Source organism: Labrus mixtus, chromosome 19 (assembly GCF_963584025.1).
Source record: "Labrus mixtus chromosome 19, fLabMix1.1, whole genome shotgun sequence".
Classification (NCBI taxonomy): Eukaryota; Metazoa; Chordata; class Actinopteri; order Labriformes; family Labridae; genus Labrus; species Labrus mixtus.
The window spans coordinates 5527605-5547354 of record NC_083630.1 but is presented as its reverse complement, the minus strand read 5'-3'; the positions used below and the strand labels follow the sequence as shown (position 1 = coordinate 5547354).

Below are 19750 nucleotides of genomic sequence, written 5' to 3'. Positions count from 1 at the left end.
TTTTTTTAAACCAGTAGGAACGTTAAGTTAAATCCTTAATGTATAAATCTCTCCCTATTCTTATTTTTTTATATTTTAAGTGCTTATTTATGTATCTATTCTTATATTGTTTTATTTGCTTTGATAACATGCTGCTGTAACACCACAATTTCCCAGTTTGGGATCAATAAAGTAATTCTATTCTATTCTATTCTCTTCTCTGTTTTGAGCATCGAAGTGAGAAAACCAGACACTAAAGACTTTGCAGAATAGAGAAAAAGTGCCATATTTGCCTTCCTATGGGGCATGCCTTCCATCCCCTGGTGAATTATACGTGCACAGCATGTATCTGGTTGTATTTATCAGGTTTTTTTTAGGGGGGAAATGATCCCACCAAGGATGCAGAGGTCTCAAAAAGTGTGCATCAAATATGATTCATTGGCTTCATAGGGTTAATAAATCTTTACTAGAATTACTTTAACAGTCAAATCGATTGAACTTCCCCAGATTACAAGGGAAGTCCACCTTCTTTTTTATCACCACATCACGAGTTGAGAAGCAGCTGAAGTGGCAGGACAGAGCCACACAAAGCCTTCCTCCCTGTTCTCTCTCTGCAGAGTTCTGAGGAACAGCAGCAGCTACCAGCACTGAGCCCTTTATACTTCGCTTAACTACACAGTATCCGTGGAGTTCGCCTTTGATCTGCAGCGAGACAAACGGGTGGCAGAGAAATGCTACACAGTCGTTCCTTACCTTTCTTGGAGGGCTGAGAAAAATCAAGTGCAGTGTTCAATCTGATCCTGTCAGAGCGGCTGACGGCTGGAGGGGACTCTGTAAGAGGCTTTATTTTCTACCATGGATCTGTCTTTAAAAGCTGAAGGAAAGACAGAGAAAGTCTGTAGGAGCTTTCATTCTTTTTTAAAGATTTTTTTTGGATGTATCTTGTGCCTTTATTAGAGAGATAGGACAGTGCAGAGTTGGAAATCAGGGAGTAAGAGCGTAGGGAATGACATGCGGGAAAGGAGCCACAGGGGTGATTTGAGCCTGGGCTGCCCGCTTGGAGGACTATAGCCTCCACACATGCACTAACCACTGGGTGTGAATGTGTAGGTGTGACCTGCAGGGAGAAAGCACTTTGAGTAGTCAGAAGACTAGAAAAGCGTGATGCAAGCTCAAGTCCATTTACCTTTTACTATTTACAATAGCTTTTAACAAGCTGGAGGGAAATATGGATATCTTGCCTCAGTACACCTCAGTTCATATTTCCTTTTTCTCTGTGTAATTTATTTGAGAATGCTTCTTCCACACACATCTCACACACGTCTAAATGACAGTAGTAAATGTAATGCTAATGTGTAACTGAAACACTTGATGGAGCACTTTAGGAACATGGAGTAGGGGAGTTGATATGCATATCTCAACATGAGAAACACTGCTGGTCAAAAGAATGCATGTGTGAAGGATTACAGTTACTTGTTCAGAAGGGATAGAAATGATAATCCTTTGTAAACAAAACTCTCAATTGATTTATGCATGGATTCAAACGTTTCCTCTTCTCGTACATGTAGCACTGACAGACAGAGACTTAACCCTGGCATTATTAAAGTATGGATTCATTATAAGCACATTTTCTACGACAGCTGCAAACTCAACAGAGAAGAAGTGGGTCTAACCATTGTCTATGATTTGTGATAAAGCAAATGCAATGTGGTGGGAGAACTTTAATTCTAAGAACTGTGTTGTAAAATAGGAGCGAACTCATGGTCTTTCAAGGAAGTTGTGCAAACACAAAGAATCTTGTTTTTTTTTTGGAAAGTAAAATCGACATGAAGTGAAGCTCTATTGTTTCTTTTTAAAACATGATTAGCGTCCACATTTCCATCGTTATTACAAATAAATCTTCAATTACCCCAAAATATTTGTGTGCTCAAACTATACCCAAAACTGTTTTCCTGATTTACTTCAAAAGCAGCTGGTATATAATTGCTTGTTTTGCAATCATTTCCTGGAACCTGAACCTGATCTATAATTGGAGACAATATTCTTCCATTTGCACGACTTCCAACATTGACATGCCAAGAATCATTATTCTGTGTAAACCAGCAGTGTGTCTGTGCATGTTTTCTGCTCTAAAATTGAGAGATCAGTCTTTCTGACATCACTTTGAACTGCTAATTGTAACCAGTTTGAGATTCAAATCCCTGCTCATAACTATCCGTTCACATTAGTGTCAAGAGGAATCATCTCTGAAGAGCTTTTTCTTATAAAAACACAGACGAGAGGTTTTCCTCTGCGAAGGCTGCAAATTCCATCCATTTAGCTTATTTTTCATTTGACAGTAAATCATTTTCACATCTACATTAAGGAGCTCTTTTGGTGATGTCATTCCAGTGGGGCTACTGGTACAGACCAAAAAAGTAGCAACCAATGCATTGCTTGAAATATTGGCAGTACCAAATCACCTCCTCAAAAATAAGTCCTCAAAGTATCCTTAACAACTTATTTTCATCCTTAGCCTTTTGGTTAGTTTAACTGCAACAACTTTACATTATCAACCAAAGACATGTGGATACTATATCTATCAAAGATCCTTTATTACACATTACTCATGGCTGTTGTGTTTCCTGGGTCAATGTGTTGTTCTTGGTTAAATGCTTTACTCATTAAAACATATTTGTATCACCTAGGATCCACTCTGGTTGATTATATACTTTCTCAAACATGTAAACTGTCATTGTTTTCATTTTCTTTAAAAAATTGTGTTTCTTATCATTTTTCTCTCCAAGTTCTAGTTCCTGGTTAAGGATGGTGCTCTAATGAACATGAACACTTGAACGTCCCCTTGCTCCACCAGGTATTGGCAATGTGGACTGTACCAAATGATACTTAAGCACAGGGAGGGTCTCATGGTTTCAGTCTTTGTATTTTGTTTTTAATCAGTTGTAAAATGACCTGTTGCTTGATAACGATTTTATTTGAGTTAATACACGTTGTAACTGAAGAAAGATCTCTGTAACTTGTATAGTCTTCATGGCTTTGATAGTCTGTTGAATGTTATCCTCGCTAGTGGCAAAGTGGTTTGACCAGGAAGTATTTAAATAAAGTGTTTGAGTCGTGCCCCTGTTTTATGTGAGTATCCGTCTGTTCGTATTTATGAATTGTTTTTTATTTATGTTAATGTTAGCCGTGAAGCTAAACTCTTAACCAGGTTCCTGTATTGTTACAACTATTTTGGTCCCCCAAACCTCCTTCAGTACAACTCCTGTTTTCCATCCTGATTTACAGGGTTTCAAATCTGTCACATGTAACATCATTATGATACATTCTGACATGCACTTCTGACGACTCCATTTATTCACTCTTTAAATGTGTAAAGATCAGATAAAGCCAGATGGGAGGGAACATTTATGGTGTTGTAACTCCTTTGCCTGTGTGTGTTGGTTCAGAACATGATATACGTGAAAGAATGGGGATGTTACAAATCACAGACATGTTACACTCCTGGTATGAATATTATACGACTCACTTATACTACTATGAAGAACTGAACCTTTTGTCCTCATCACACACATTTTTCACTCAAATGATGCTTGTGAAAAACGAATATATGTCATTTAAAAACAGATACTATGCTCTTTAATGTAGAGAAGAAAATCAAATAGACCATTTTCATGTTTGTACACGGGGATGATGTGTTGTGAAGCGGAGCCCAAGTGGCAGCAGACAGTTAGCAAGTGGTGTTGAATTAAGTGATGATACTCCAGCAGAACTAGCTTTTGGGGACCCTTGTATACGATCAAAATAGAGCATGAATAAAGAGAAAGACATGCAAACAGCATGTTGCTTTGTCTTACTGCGGTTGATATGCTGTTCATTTGGTGCCTGTTTTGACGTAATGTTGATAAAGTGATGGATTATATGATTGGAAGTTTGTATATTGTGTTTTATTTAGAAATTGACTGGATTGCTTTGTGTGTTTCCTTGTCTGTGATTTTCTGTCCAGGTTGATCTATTCTGTACAGCTTGACGCGTGCTTGACGCGTGCTTGACGCGTGCTTGACGCGTGCTTGACGCGTGCTTGACGCGTGCTTGACGGGTGCTTGACGGGTGCTTGATGTGTGCTCCATCAAGATAGACTCAGTGTGTATTTGAAACGGAACAGAGCGGGTCAGCGCTGCAGGCCGTTCCAGAGACTGCAAACTGCGTTGCACCTGACAGACCACATTGCGCCTGTTCTGTCCTCAAACAGCACAGGACATTATTTCCCTTAAACAGGAGCATCTACTCCAAAATGGTCTATTATAACTCAAGTATATTAAAGTGTCCCTGACACTTGACATACCACCAATTTACCTCTGCTGTTTGAGCCTATTTACTGAAAAAGGAGTTGACATTTTTTATTAAAAAATCTTTTTAGTGTGAGAAAATGTGTTTTACTGTATCAGAAGTTTAAGGTTTAATTTTCTGCCATCAGTGAAGCCATTGTTTTCCACTGAACTCTCAGACTTGCACTATACACCTTTTTTACGGCAGACATTTGGAGTTGACATTTGACAAATTCAGTTCCATTAAGTGTTTCTGTCAGTGAGCCAGCACATTTAATACAATGGCCCTGGAAGCAGCTCACCTAAATAGAATGAGCTTGTTATTTGTGTTATAAATCACCTGTGCTTTGCCTTCAAGGAGCCAAAATGCTCATGCTGGAAAAGGATAGATGAAGAGTCAGCAAAAATCAGCCTAATGCACAACTGTATTCCTTAAAGACAACACAGTTAGCATTCAGCAGGAAAAGTTCCTTAAACGAGTTTGTGGGAGTAGAAATCCTATTGAACTCGATTGTTTGTCATCAGATTATTTTCTAATAAGAATAATAAAATGTATACAAAGGTACATGCCTTGATTTTAACTTGAAACCTTTCCACTGGTGTCCTGTTCTTTGCTATTCTTAAGAGTATTTTAAGCTACCCGGTCTACCTTCATTAGAAAAGTATGCAGTTCAATGGTTTGGATGCTAGTGAGGCTGTGTGCATGTGTGTACGATCAGTTAAGGGCGGCTTTTTGTATTCTCTGCTTTTATATCTCCCTTCAAACTGATAAGGAGCTACTCCTAATTTAAATTTGGCCATGTACTGTACCTACTCCAGTCAGAACACCAACGTCAGCAAGTCAGAGCACAAAAGATTTTACTGTGGGCCTTCATGATAACATTTAAAAGGAAAATAGTCAACATTTGGGAGACCACGACTACATAGGAACAACAATGAAGTGAAGAGCTTTGCTGAAAAGTTAATGGACCATTTTTTTGAACTGTGGCATTAAGTGATTTCCACACTTTAACTTCTCAGCCACTCTGTCCACATAGACCTTGTCTGAGTCAGGGTTATTTGAACAATGTCAGGTGTTAGTCCCTTGATATTTGCATTTGGTTTTTCTGGCTTTCTGTGCTTAATCCTATAGGCCAGGGGTTGGCAAGTTAGTGTGGCCTTGCCAAATTGTGTTTAACCAACTAGATTGCGGGGAAGAACATAATCAAAGGTTCATTAATGAAGTGGGGATTTTTCAATTTGTAAATACATTCTTTGCATACTCTGCTCTTTTCATAAAAATTAAATGCATAAACTTGTGCACAGACAGCGTACAAGTTTGCATGCAATTTTCAAATTACTTTAAAATGTGACTTATATCACACGCTGCAAATACAGCTTTGTTGTTGAGTCCCTAACGACTCAAGGTAGAAGATTTATAGTTTGCCTAAATGTATTACTTACCTATCATTAGTGGGGATAGAAGTGTTGAAAAATGTTAATTTGTGACACTCCATAAGTCAGAGCCCCTGGTTGGCCACCCCAGTCCAAAAAGGTCTTGACACGCCCCTGCACCCATCATAATCATCCTCAACTAGGAGTGCAGTACAGCATCTGCAGAACATTATTGAAACGTAGGCATGAGAGGCTTCAGTTTTGATATGACTGTTGCACCTCCATTGGTGAATTTCAGGAGGATCGTACAGACAGCAGATCTTTTACTCTCTCTGTCTCTCTCTGTCTCTCTCTGTCTCTGATGTGGATGGGATTTGAGGTGTGTGGAGCATATCAGCTCTCTCTCTCTCTCTCTCTCTCTCCCCCTTCTCTCTCTCTCATGTGCCAGTTGCCAACCCCTGCTACAGGCATTTTTTCACAAATCAGTGCTGAACTAACTGAATTTGAAAAAATAACATCATGATATAGTTTGGGATCAATGTTTTTTTTTTAGAGATTATTCTGGGGCTTTTGTATTCTGTGCAGGAAGCTGAGGAGAAACCAGAAAGTTGAAGAGTGCATGGCATCTCCACTTGGTTTGTCTACTTTATTTTGAAGCCTGAATTTTGCTGCAATGCTGATTTTCTGTAGCCAGAAGTGACCATATTTTTAGTGAGAGGGAGCGGCTGGAGAGCAATGAGGGGATGGCTAACACTAACACATCAAAGTTATACAAGCTGGCAAATGAGCTTGTTAACCATCATGTTTCCAGCAGAATAAGTTAATTTATTGTGATGACTCTAACTGGAGTTGTTTTTCTTTGTCTTTTATCAGATTGATGAAACTGACTGAGAACCCATAGACTTACCGCTGCCATGACATCTCATAGGAAGAATGAGAGCAGTGGAAGCTCGTCAGGTAACTTCAAACAACTTGTCCTTTCATTTAACCGCTTTTTTCTGAAGGGTAAAACCAGCAACAATTCAGACTCCCAAGTTCTTACTCCACCTTCTTGTGAATGTGTGTCACATACTTTGTGTGTGTGGGCAGTTGAGCATGAGATCACTATGGCTGTGAGGTCAATACAAAAAACAGATGTTCTCACTGTTTGGAGAGAGAGTGAGGGAAACACATGCCGTCAAACACAAACAATACGAACAAGAAAACACATACACCAAAACACCAGTGGTAAAGTGCACTGCCAGGCGGACTTGAAAGAGCAGATAAGCTAAACAAATCTATAAAAATCGCTCCATTATTTTGAAAAAGCCTCCAGACAAATACATTTGGAGGAACCCTGCAGACAAGAAGTGGCTTCAAGGGCAAATCAAGAAGAAAATAGAGCTCATCTCTGTGTCACTCTTTCATGCTTTTTCTTTGGGACTTTGAAGGTTGCTGGAAATGTCACAACCTGTGTCCATCCATCCAATGTCTCTGCCACCCCTACATTTTCCCCTGATTTTTTCTGGTACTTTATTCCGCAACTGTTTGTGCCTTTTAGATAAATAATGGCATCCATCTATATATTTATTCAACTGAAAAGCAACACCGATATAAACCAAAATCATACTTTTATATTCACACAAGAAGCGTCTGAATTTGTACTGTGCTGAATGTCATGTACTTTATGTCGTTGACCTTCTGTGTTGCATTGGATCTCAGTTCCACAGGTGTGCATGCTTCTGGAGGATATATGCTTGCCAATCTCTTAAGCTGTAGGCTACGAGTGAATCAAGTGCTCTCGCTGTTGGCAGTGTTGTTTCTTTGAGCCATCAGCATTGGGTGGCAGCTCTGCTGGCTTCTGTAACTGGCTCATTAGATCATTAGACTCAGCCGCTGGCACCCGGCACTGGGAAGCCAACAAACAGAGTTATAATGCAGCGATGACTTTCCCTGTAGACTGTTGAGTTTAGTCAAAATCTGTTGCAGAGACCTTGACTTGAGAGAGTGTGTCAGTCTAATTAGCTGAGGATCTTATCCCTTTTATTGTGAAGGATCCACAAAAAATTCAGTGACATGCTGTACTATTACGCACTTACATGCTTTACTCAAAATGTAGTTATTAAAAAAGTGATCATTTGTGGTGCGAAAAACAACAGAGAGGTTCAACTGGATTCAGCAGCTTCCCTTAGTTTTATCTACCGGCTGAAGGAGGCGGCTGCTCCTGCTTTTCATAAAAGGTGACACGTGGCAGGCAAAGTTAACATCAAACTGAACACAGTGAAACAATTAACTACTAAGAAGCTTGATATTTCTGTCAGGATCCGGAGGAGAATAAAGCCAGAAGTCATGGGGAGTGAATTTTGGACTCTATAATGAATGAGACTCCAGTTGAATGCTAATGCTGCTACACATCTGCTTGAATGTAATAACTGCATGGAAAAGAACACTGTTTAGATTTGTTCTTGCTTTAATGTCGATGAAAAAGATATTATTCTTCCTGAAAAAAAAAGCATTTGTTTTCCTTAAATGTAAGCCCGACACTTTAATGAAGGGACATTTTCTTTAAGTCTCTGCCACACAGCGCCTCAAATCCTCTTCCAGCAACCGAGACCAATAGTTTCCTGCTTCGCCAGGGCTGATCTCTAAACCAATTCAAAACATCTCACCCCAACATACTGTTGAGAAACAAGATCTGCCAACTGTATATAATCTCCTCTTCAATATTCAGCTCTCTTTCTTTACTTTTCCATTTCCCTCTCGAGTATTTTTACCATTTCATTTTCACATTTCTTCTTTTAGCACTCCCCAAACTCGTTTCCGTCGTTTCCATTTGCTCCCTTATTTCTGCTTCACAGTCACAAAAAAAGAAAAACTTATAGAAAATAGGCAGGCAGAATATTTCTCTGCAAGATATTCATATGATGCATCCTTGGCCTTTCTCGATTGTGTGTAATCTGTTGCATTTAAGACCTGGCAACGGATCAAGTTGTTTAATAGAAAAACAACACTGCTGTCTACCTGTGTGTGTGTATGAGAGTGTATTCATGTGTCTCTGTCTTAGGTTGTTCCTCAGCATGCACATCTGCCTCTGGGTACTGCTGTGTTGTGTCTGTGTGTCTCTGTTTGCCTGCGATGTGTGCGTCCTCCTGATAGGGTTTTCAGTCGTCTGTAACGGCTGAAATTGTGTTTGCTAATGGAGCCATTTTGGGAAAAGCAGGCTCCGACGGAAACGGAGCTATCTGACCTGAGATAAAAACCTGTTGTTTGTAGGTATTTCCTCCCACTGATGCACTTATTTCATCTGGCATTTTGATTTAACTCTTCATTCTCTTGAAAAGTTGCATAACTTAGGATTTCACTTCAGTTCCATTACATCTTGGTGTGTTTCTACGACGATGTTATCAGTCAAAAGCTCAGATTTAAAATGTTTGTGACTTTGTGAGTAGAAAAGGGTAAGCCGTTAAGTGGTTAAACTTGTTCATGGATAAGTGTAGGTTTAAAAAAAAATCTACATTTCGCTCGAGTTTACCCTGAAATACTTCCCTGCCATAATTACCAATACCAATCTTAGCACATAGTATAGTGTTTATCCTCCATGGATATAATGATGGATCATGGTTCATCAGTTAAGTGCTGTTGCTATAAAAAAAATAAAAAACTCACCACCTGCTATTCAATTGCTTTAGCAGGTGACATCTGCAGGCACATCTGGAGTTGAGAAGCTATTTGGTAGCAGCATCATTACGCAACACTGAGTTACCATTTCCATTGAGTCCAACTGGGAGAATAACTGAATCTGTTCTAAAGTGAGACATCAACAGTGAAATGAAAGCAGCACCTTGCACAGTAATTGATGTCACTTTATAAAAATTCATTACATTAGACTTTGAAAATACATATTTTTGGGCCACTTTTTGTCTTTGTTAGATAGAACAGAGACAGGAAATGTTGGGAGGAGAGATTGGGTGATGACATGACTATAGGACTATGAGGGCTATAGCCTCTGTACATGGGGCGTGCAACATAACTACTAGGCCACCCTAGCCCCCCAGAGCATTAGACTTCAAAGTTTTCAACCAAGCTCTCTTCAAAAAAAACACAACACAATTTTCTACAACAGACAACGTAATAGAGAAAAAAGATAAGACTTGGTACTCATAAAGAGAATCCTCTTAAGCTGCAGATTTAATCTCAATACAGTATTATTCCTTTGCTGCAAAAAGCCCCGAGCATTTTATTTGATAAAAATTGTAGAATCCTAAGAAATCTGGTTCTTTTTGAACTTTCTAATTATTATGCTGTTATTCCTAATGACATACTGTATATGGATATATTGGAATGGACCTTCCTCTCACCTCCAAAGTAATTGAAAAGGTCTCTATCTTACTCCATCCCTGGTCACTCTTTCATTAGCTCCACACTCTGCTCTCTGTACGGGGTCGTAAAGGCTTCCCAATCGGTATTACCTGTGGCAAGACATTACCATCATTGGTGGAAATATGAAATGGTCATAGTTTTAATAAGAAAATGAAGCCCGGGCTGGGCGGTGGCGGGAGGTGAGTTTGAGTTCAGGGTTGGAATGATGAGGTTGTTATAGGTGATACGTTGTGAATACATGAATGTCAAAGGCAGCTTTCATGAAAATCTATCAAACACATCTGCGTATTTTAAGATTTGTATTAACCTTGCTTCTTCTCAGAGGGAAATATGACTTTAATATTCAGCATAATCAGGTTCACATCATTTTTTTTTTCTGCTCCTGAGTGAAGTAAAAGTTACAACCTCCCTAGTCGTTCAAGTTTTAGTTCAAGGGAGTAATGCATTTTTGAAGAAGGAAAATGATTACCTTGCAAAAACCTACTAGCAGATTCGGATCATTGATGCTTCAGCTTTTACATCTTGTGGTCTTGATTCATGTCTTTTTAAAGTGCAGAGTATCATAGAAAAGAGCAGAAAGAAGCAGAGTTGATTTTTTTATTTCTTGAGTGGATTTTATTCATTTTGCACTCACTGTTGATAAAGAAAAAAACATCAATGAACCATATAAATCGCTTGTGTTTAAACCAACATTTGTCAATCTAAAAACTACAGAATGCTTTTGTTAACATTGCCTAGTAGGGTTTCATGCAATGGGAAACATTTAAACTACTTTCATAGTGTTTGTATTGTGTCTCTAGAGGAAGAACAATGTATAGGTTGCACTTAGGAGATCTTGCAGGAGGATGTAAGGGGAGTGAATGTGTGCGTATGTGTGTGTGTGCTTAGTGGTTGGGGTAATGGGGTATGGAAGGATGTGAGAGCAGGGTATATACTGCAGATGGTTAGACTTAAGGACTACAGGAGCACAAGGGCAAAAGGGCAGCTGTCCACATTTGGAGGCAGCCAGCCAGTCATCATTGGATTACAAGGCATCATGACCTTCAGCCTTCAACGAGAAGTAAAAAAAAATCCTGGGACAAATTGTGCATTTACTTCCACACACACACTGGCTCACTCTGGGACACACCCGTTAGTTGCGAGTAAGGACTAGCTGGTAAAGAAAGCCTCGGATTTCCCTCTATAAATCCAGCTTATGGACGAATGGCCGCCACAAACAGAGAAAAAGCCTCCGCAGCAAAATCACAAACGCTGAGGGCTACAAAGAGCAGGAGAGACCATTTTTGGACATTGCAGGAGAGGGTGATAAAGACTGGAGCGATGACGGAGAGGGGAGGCACAGGGAGAACATAAATAAAGCATGGTGGGCATTCAGGGACGGGATTTTTTTCTTTATTTTGGGGCGACACAGTCTGGAATCATGCCATGGCTTCTTTACATTTGTTTCACCTTATCTTCATGCACAGGGAGGTAAAAACCCATGAAAAGTCCACACAAATGCCATTGTCTCAGTAAAACCATACAGCAGTGCTTTGAGCTGTGCCAGGTCAGATTTTAATAAACCCAAAGCGATATTTCTTTCAAAACCACATAAACCAACGTTATAATGGTGCTAGTGGGAAATTGAAGAGGAACAACAGAATCAATACTTTTTATACTCTCAACATCATGGATATACGTATATGTACATTTCTTGGATGGCTGTAAAAACATTAATAAAAATGTGTGTGGTCGCACCAGAGGAAAACTAGCCATGAATGTGCATAAAAGGTGATATTACAATCCATCCCATAGTTGTAGGATGTTTAATTTTATCCCAGGCGAAAGATCATTAACAAGACGCCTAGTAACCACGGTGACCTGGAAACGTATTCCCAAAACATTCCATCAGTCAGCAGAGCATGTGTGTTAGACCGTTAACAGAATGCTCATTAATTACTAGGTGTTGGGATTGGCTGGGTTTGGGGTCGCTGTGGCACTTGCGATGATAAAGGATATGGCTGATGTGATCAGTCACTAGATCTAACAGGCAACTGAGATCGGACATGGATATTTATTGTTTTTTTATGTGCACCCTCTGCAGGTGGTGAGGCGAGATTATTAGTTAGTGTGCAGAGCTTGGCAGTCGTGTTAATGATAGGCATTACATGTTTTTGTTTGAGGTCATGTGAGTCAGTACATATATAAATACATATATATTCTTTTTGGATTACAGTCTGCGTTCCAGTTCTTTCCCATGTGGTAAACACAAGAGGATACTGGAAAGGTCACAGGACAAACCTGATTCTTGAGTTTTTGCCACTTCATTAGTATTTAACTGTAGGCAACTGAAACGTAACATGGATTCTGATCATCACATCCAAAGTGAGGCTAAAGTCAGTAAAACAATGTGATGCAAATACTCAAAGTCATTGAGTGAAGAGAAGGGGACGTGGAACGCATTGGATGCAAATAAATGTAAAAAATAAAGAGTACCAAGTGAAGGGAAGAGGAGGCAGAAAAAGAAGGAGGCAAAGTTAATGAGCTCAAAAGCTTTTTATTTTTCCTGCTCCTCTGCACACTATACTCTTCTTTAAGAGTCTTTAGCCAAGCAGTTGTCCTTCGTTTTATTACATACTAAAAATGCAAGTAATGTTTTAATTTTTCCAGACCGTCTCCACTCACTCATAAAAAAAGAATCCAGGTAATGTCTAAAAATGTTGTTCATAAAGTTAATGATACTTTGCCATAAAAAGTATGGCTTTCCAAATTAATGTTAACAATGAGACATCCAATTCTATCGCTTAGAGATGAGCTGAATTAAAAGATTATATGGCCTGTTGAATTTAAGGAGGGAGGACAGCAGCTGAAATGAAATGTTTCAGACAGAGGCTGAGATGAGGGATTTCACTGACACCAGTAGAAGATGAACAAGGAGATTTTTGAGCTACACATCTCACAACGCTACTCAATAGGAGTCCCATGCAGACATAATTAATGGTGAAAGTGAGTATAATAGATCTCCTTTAAATCAATGCGATGAGTTCCTGACAACCACTACAGAGATTCAAGAACTGGGGGTGATGTTGGCGATCCTTTTAGATCGAGTAGGACGTTACATGGCTCAATTTTGAACGAGTTACAGATGACTGAGAGTCTCTTTTTTCTAAGTTCTATTTATTTATTGGAGTTTTCTAAGAGAAAAGTGTGACTTCAGATTAATATGTGGTATTTTTCTATAATTGGAAATCTGTAAGGAATCATTTTGTGTTTAAACAAAAAAGAAGACCATGGCGCAGATGTTTTTCTCCAGTCTGTTTCTTTCAGCATCACTAATACAAAATACTTAGCTACATAACTGGTATTTGTATAACGCTATGGGTTAACTAAAGCAGGTTGGCCTTTGAGAATGAAACTCAAGAAATCCATTTGAGGCAGAAATCTTTACTTGTCACATTGTAGCACTGAGGCTAAATAATTCAGCGCTGCCACAGAAATTCTCCTCATAGTCATCTGCACATTTTTACTCAGCATGTGCTTGAGACAGCGTTTAAATGTAAAGTACATTAATTTGAGTTCAGGAAAGGGAACCCATTGAGAGTGTGGGTGCAGAGTTAAGTGGAGCACCAGGGACTGAATAGCAGACTTGTGAATTGAAATGATAAGGTATCTTATCTTTATCGCTTGTATTACTCCCTGGTCTGCTCCTCTTTTTCCCATCTTCCACTCCTCCCCTGCTCCTCGCCGACTCCTTTAGGCTCATTTAGTTAATTAAGGCCATGAAATGTTTCAGAAACCAATTATGCTGTGACATTATTAAAAGACCAGGGTTCCTTGCAAGTGCAGATTGTGTCAGTCTACCAAGAGAAAGGAAACTTGTCTGACCTAAGCAGCTGCTGAAATAGGGTTCAGATTTATCCAGTGAAAGGCAACATCAGCAACTTTTACTTTCCTTTGTCTATTTTTTTCTTTATCACTTCACTTGTGGATCCACATTATCTCTTCTTACTGATACTTGAAAAAAACTCATATGTGGTCGTGACAGACCTCGACATTCTTTGCAACCGGATTTTTAATAGGGATACGATGGAGCTGACATCAGATTGCAGACAATGCTGATAGGATCTCTTGTTAATGTGGAGCACTGCAACACTAGAAAAAGGGGAATCCATCCTTGATACTTTGTCTAGTTGGTGTGGATGTGAAGAATTTCTCTGGCTGCAATAGAGTGGCACTTCATTTCCTTCACATAATCTCATTAAACCATTCACTCCAACTATTAAAGTTTGAGTCATTTATTTCCCACTGTGGTTCCTTTTCCTACTTAAAGGAGCAAACATATAACTTTATAACACTTTGTTTGTAAGGTTTAAAATGGGATCCTCAATCCAAATTCAAAACATTACAGATAGATGTGAACATGGTGATGAAATGTATGTGTGAATAAATAACGCTGGTGGTAAGAACACAAACATCTGTTGTTTTTCTTTTTTTGTTCATGATCCCATTTAATTGCTGCAAATAGAAAGACAACTGATAAACAAACACAGGGACTGATGAAGGATGTTTTCCTTGTTAGTCAACATACTGCACAAGTTACAAAGGATTGTACAACATGCATGGTGGTTTGTTGTGCAGTAAAGGATGATGCATTTGAAGGGAGAAAAGCAAGGAGAGTGCAGATATTTATTTTTCTACTTCTAGTGTTGTTTTGAAAATATGCAAATAATCTGTGGAACGATTGGCACCTAAGGTCGTTAATTAACATAAGTCAATTCCACTTTGCTTCTTTTAGGAGTTGAATATAGCAGCAGTATCCCATCTCTGTCAGTACATGTTCAATGTGAATGAAGGCATTCACATGCAGTATACTGCAGGAAGTAAAAAAGATTTAGTGTTATTGATGAAATTTTTTTCATATTTTCAGAATCATTGATCCCAAATCATACATATTACAACATGTGTTTAGTGGGTGTAGTTTTTACATGGATAGTGTTACATCATATCATATTTAAAGCACATTTCTTTAGGGAGCCGGTGAAAAGCACAGGTAGATGATGTCAGGTATTTAAATAAGTTATAATGACTTGATAAAGGAATAGTTAGCTGGACTGTGTTCCAATATATACTGTAGCATGTTAGAAAAAAAAAAATAGGGATTTTCCAAAACATCCATGTAAGATTCAGTTTTCCTAAAGGTCACATTTACTCCTTTTCATCCAGTTTAAATAATTCTCAGAGGCCCCCAAAACATGTCTGTGAAGTTTCTTGCCATAATCCACTCTGATCCTGTATTTGATCATGTCTATAAACCCCTCTATTTCAGCCCTGCTCAGAACAGGCTGTTTCTGTGTCTGTAGCTTTAAATATGTAAATGAGCTGTGTCTGACCACGCCTTCCAGAGAGGGGGCCCCTCTCTGGAAGGGCTTGGGTGGCTTGGACTTTCTCGCTCCATGTCCTATTGTTTACGGTGAGATGGCAGACTCAGAGGGCTGAACAAACACCTAGCTGTGGGAGTGTCACTCACCTGGGGGAGGGGTTACTGCCCTTTGTGATGTCATGAAGGGAAAATCTCCAAAAGTGGAGCAGGTAAAACAAAAGACAGAAAGGACAAACTTTTCTCATAATTGGAGGGTTTGTAGACCGGCTAGGGACACATATAAGCTTTAGAGAAACATGGTAAAGTATATTTTTAATGTATTTTGTGACCTTTAAAGCACTAGGATGTCTATTAACATTATGTCACATATATCTTTTTGTTAGCCAGCATGCTCTTTTTTTGTCTATGCTGACTTACATCAACTAAAAAAGCTGAGTGCAGGATTTTAAAACTCCAAGGAAACCAAAATACCAACGCCATAAAAACTGATATGCAGACTGAAAATGATATATAAGCAGAAGCGTGAAAGTTCAAGGTGCAGTGTGGTATGCACACATATTGCATGCCAATAAGGTGCTTTACAAGGTCAGCTGCAGTATATGATAGGACCATACCATCTAAATGTGAACTGCTCTGGAAACTATGTGAGTTATGTTTTGAAAAGACATGAGAAATAGCAAGTATGTGAAGTTACAGTCCATTGTTACTTTCCTCAAGCAGGGTATTTAGGAAACACTGATAATATCTGAATGTGCGGCTTAACATACAAAATGAAACCAGCAGTTATAATCCCATCCAACGGATACATGGTTTCACACAGGGGTATTGTTTGGGACATATTCTGAGCAAAATCTGTTAAAACCCTGAACCAGTATTTTAAAAATAAACCCCATATCTGCCTGCTCTGGAGTCTTTGAGATATTGCAAGAAACTCTTTAAATTTTAATGTGTGAGCTTTTCCCAGCAGCACTATGTTTGTATTGTTCTGCTTGACTATGCACTATTTCCTGTTATTTAAACTCTGCAGGTTTGGTGTATACAGTTTTTTGTTCCTGTTGTGCCAGCAAAAGCACCTGCAATGGTTACTGAGACAAAGCATTTGCTCATTGAATTTCACTACGTAGGGGTTCACTATCGGCCAATTTATCGGTATCAGATTTTTTTCCTCTTCCTACTATCAATATCAGTATCGGTCCCAAAAATCCCATATCGGCGGTTGTGGCAGAAATGAAGGGGGGCCAAACAGTTCAAGACTTCAGAACTTCTCTTCCTGAGGATATACACAACACTTGTTTCACATTACACACCATAGACCTAAACAACAGGTGTCTTTAACTCAATGATGTATGTCATTGACTGAATCATCCAAATCATGCCCTAAACCCTTGAACAATTAGAATATAAAAATTGTTGTCCTATGACCCCATTACACTTAAGCTTGCTTTAAAATAAAATAATAAATACAAATGAGATGCACTATAATCAGACAGAACAGTTAGAGTGCATTACCACTTTGAGAATTTTCTAAAGTGAGGATGGACTTCTGTACTTGAAGTTATATTTTACCTCTGGGAATATGGTGTTTTCATACCAGGCTGTTTATTCTAGAGAAAGACACAAATATTCTGGAGGTTGGTGCTGCATGGCTGCAGAGATCATAAACAATAGGCTGTGGAGTTTCCTTTTGGGCATGGTACTATTAAATGCTTTATTATATAGGCTGTAATGTTGCTGATGTAGTAGGAATAACACTGTTTTATTGCAGCTATGGTATGAGCAAAAGTTCATATCACCCAGCTGGCTTTGTTTTATATATTTCAGGAATACCCCCGTCTATCTGTGATCTAAAGCTTAAGTGTTCTGTCTCTATTGGTTCCAGAGCTGTGGTATCATTTGTCCCTGACACGGGGAAGCTCTGTGCAGTCATTCTCTCTGTCTGGTCGTGCTCGACTGTCTGCTGTGGTTCCTTCTCTGTCCTCCTTATGCCACAGTGTAGCCTCAAACAAGTGGACCAGAATATCTGATGACTACATTGAAGAAACATTTTCCTTTATATTTTTTGCAATATGTTTTTGTTAACCTACTGGAGTGATCAGGATCTGCCCCTCTCGAACTGTCTGGAAGTAAAGAAGTGAAATTTTGGTTTTAAACAACAGATCTGGCCCAGAGCAGGCAGACTTTTAACAAGTGATTGAATGGAGGGGATTGCGACACAAATTTACTAATTTGCATGTACTACCATAATGGAAAAAAAGATGGTTCAAATATCTGCAAAGTTTTCCTTTATGGTGTAATAAGGAGATGCACAGAGTTGCATGCTACCAGTTACCACCACCTCAGGAAGGAGGGGGGCACTGTGTGACTATAAGAAACGAAAGGGCTTTAAAAGAGGGGGGAATAAAGAGAGAGATAGCGAGAGAGAGGTAAGACTGAGAGAAGTTCAGCACCACGGACAGCGCACAGGAGCGCAGGAGAGGAGAGATCAGTTCAGTGCATTTGGAGCTGCGCACAGTCATGCCTTCCTGAACTATTAGAGACAGAACTGTACTCTGCACTCGCACCCGTCTCGTCCTGTGCAAGTGGAGACCCGGCTGATTTTTAAATCGGGTATCGTTGAATACGACGGAAAGCTCGCTGCAGAGAGAAGTGCGTTGCGCTTGCTGGCACATGCCAGTGTTAGTCTGCGTGATCCTTACATCATCTCTTTATTGGCGAGAGAGAGAGAGAGAGAGAGAGAGAGAGAGAGAGAGAGAGAGAGAGAGAGAGCGAGAGAGAGAGAGAGAGAAATGGGGGGAGTAGAGAGCGAATAGGGAGTCCTTGCAGCCAGGATCCTCTTGCCAGTCTTCTGCTGAGAAGCAAGTCTGACGCACCGATTGGCGTTACCACCTCTCTGCTGTTTCTTTTTCCCACCAACTGTTTCCTCTCCCTCTCCCGTTGAGTTGCGTCCACGCCGGCCGTTAAACATGCACCGGCACCGTCCTGCCCGGGGACTGACGTTGTTATTGCAGGTCGCGTTGTGGATTTTCAGCCATGTCAACGGCGTGCACGGAGCTTTGCCAACAACTCGTAAGTTATTGTTTTGCTTTATTCTGTTTGTTTTGGATGAGTCTGGATGCGGGTGGGAGGCAGACCGAGTCTGTGTGAGGCAGGGTTTTTGACCGGCGGAGCTGCAGGTATCTCAGGGAGGTGTCAGCTTGTGGCTTATACCGGAGCTCAAGAGCCAGGGTCCACATGAGGAGGGGAGACTGAGCGGTTTAACTCCTGAGTTCAGACCTACCTGTGATAACTCCTCAGGATCTCTGGTGTCTAGATTCAAGCGCTGGTTGGGTGATTCTGAATTTGGTGTTCAGGGCATCAAGATAGAGCTGGTTTACTGACATTTGTAAGTGTTCAACATTTGTGTGTGTGTGTTTATTCAAAATCCTGGCAGTCATGTTAAGGGATGGACATTTTAAACCCTATCACTTATTTAAATATAGCCTACCTCATTTTTTTAAAAAACTTTCAGGATTTTTAGTATTAACATTATATAAGATCATTATATTTGTTTTCTGACTATTGCTCTTAATTTGGCCTTCATAAAATGACATTCAGAAACATTGATGAGACTTCTAAGTTAGTCAAAGCTTCACTGTCAGTTAAAGATTTCAAATGTTGAAGCTATTCTTGTGCACTCTGATTGGCTACGTGTTGCTGATACTGTAAGCGAAGTTTCTGTAAAATGTAAAGTTTGATATGTCTCTCCACGTTAACCAAGTCAAGCTTTTTATTTTATTTTATTTTATTTTTCAGAAAACTTTCAACACAATGTATTAGTTCAAGATGAATACTTGATCACGCATGCCCCACATTTATACTTTATCTCGAAAAAATACTAAATCCCTGAACTACAACTTGCAATTTCAGCATCGAGTTTCTTCAGTATAGAATTCCTGATATGTGATATTTCCGGCTGTATAGGTCACTATTTTTCTTCTCATTGTACCTATAGATGGATTTTGCCTTCTCGTTGATAACGATGAGCTTCCACCCGCTGTTATTTCTTCCAGCCATCTTTAATGAGACAGCTCTGTTTGGTTCTGTCTTCTTGAATCTTTCACACTTGGTTCGGTGTTATTTCGGGGTCGCTGACGGTGACTGAGCCAGTGTGCCTGTGTGACTGATTCCCCGGTGATCGCCGGTTCTTCTCGGGTCCTGCATGAATGTGTCCGTGGACGCGGCTCATTAATCATCCCGTCCGACAGACAACAGAAAGAAGTCATTTGCGCGTGCGCGTCTCTGCACGGAAATGTCTGTGCGCGCGCCAGTGAGTGTTAAAGAAAAGAAAAAAGGAAGAGAAGCTAGAGAAGAGCTG

General features: G+C 39.7%; 2 protein-coding genes across 3 annotated transcripts in view; one reads left to right on the top strand and one right to left on the bottom strand.

Moving 5' to 3' along the window:
* Positions 1-12696, bottom strand: part of hnf4g (hepatocyte nuclear factor 4, gamma) — a 187438-nt gene extending 174742 nt beyond the window's left edge. The window contains exon 1 of the mRNA XM_061064222.1: positions 12689-12696. The gene's annotated coding sequence lies outside the window, so the exon portion shown is untranslated. The remainder of the gene's footprint in view (positions 1-12688) is intronic.
* Positions 12697-17856: 5160 nt separating this feature from the next.
* LOC132993984 (contactin-associated protein-like 2) overlaps positions 17857-19750 on the top strand; it is a 211208-nt gene continuing 209314 nt past the window's right edge. For both annotated transcript variants that reach the window (XM_061064024.1, XM_061064023.1), the window contains exon 1: positions 17857-18462. In XM_061064024.1, coding sequence (XP_060920007.1) covers positions 18360-18462 — 103 coding nt within the window. In that variant the 5' untranslated portion in view covers positions 17857-18359. The remainder of the gene's footprint in view (positions 18463-19750) is intronic.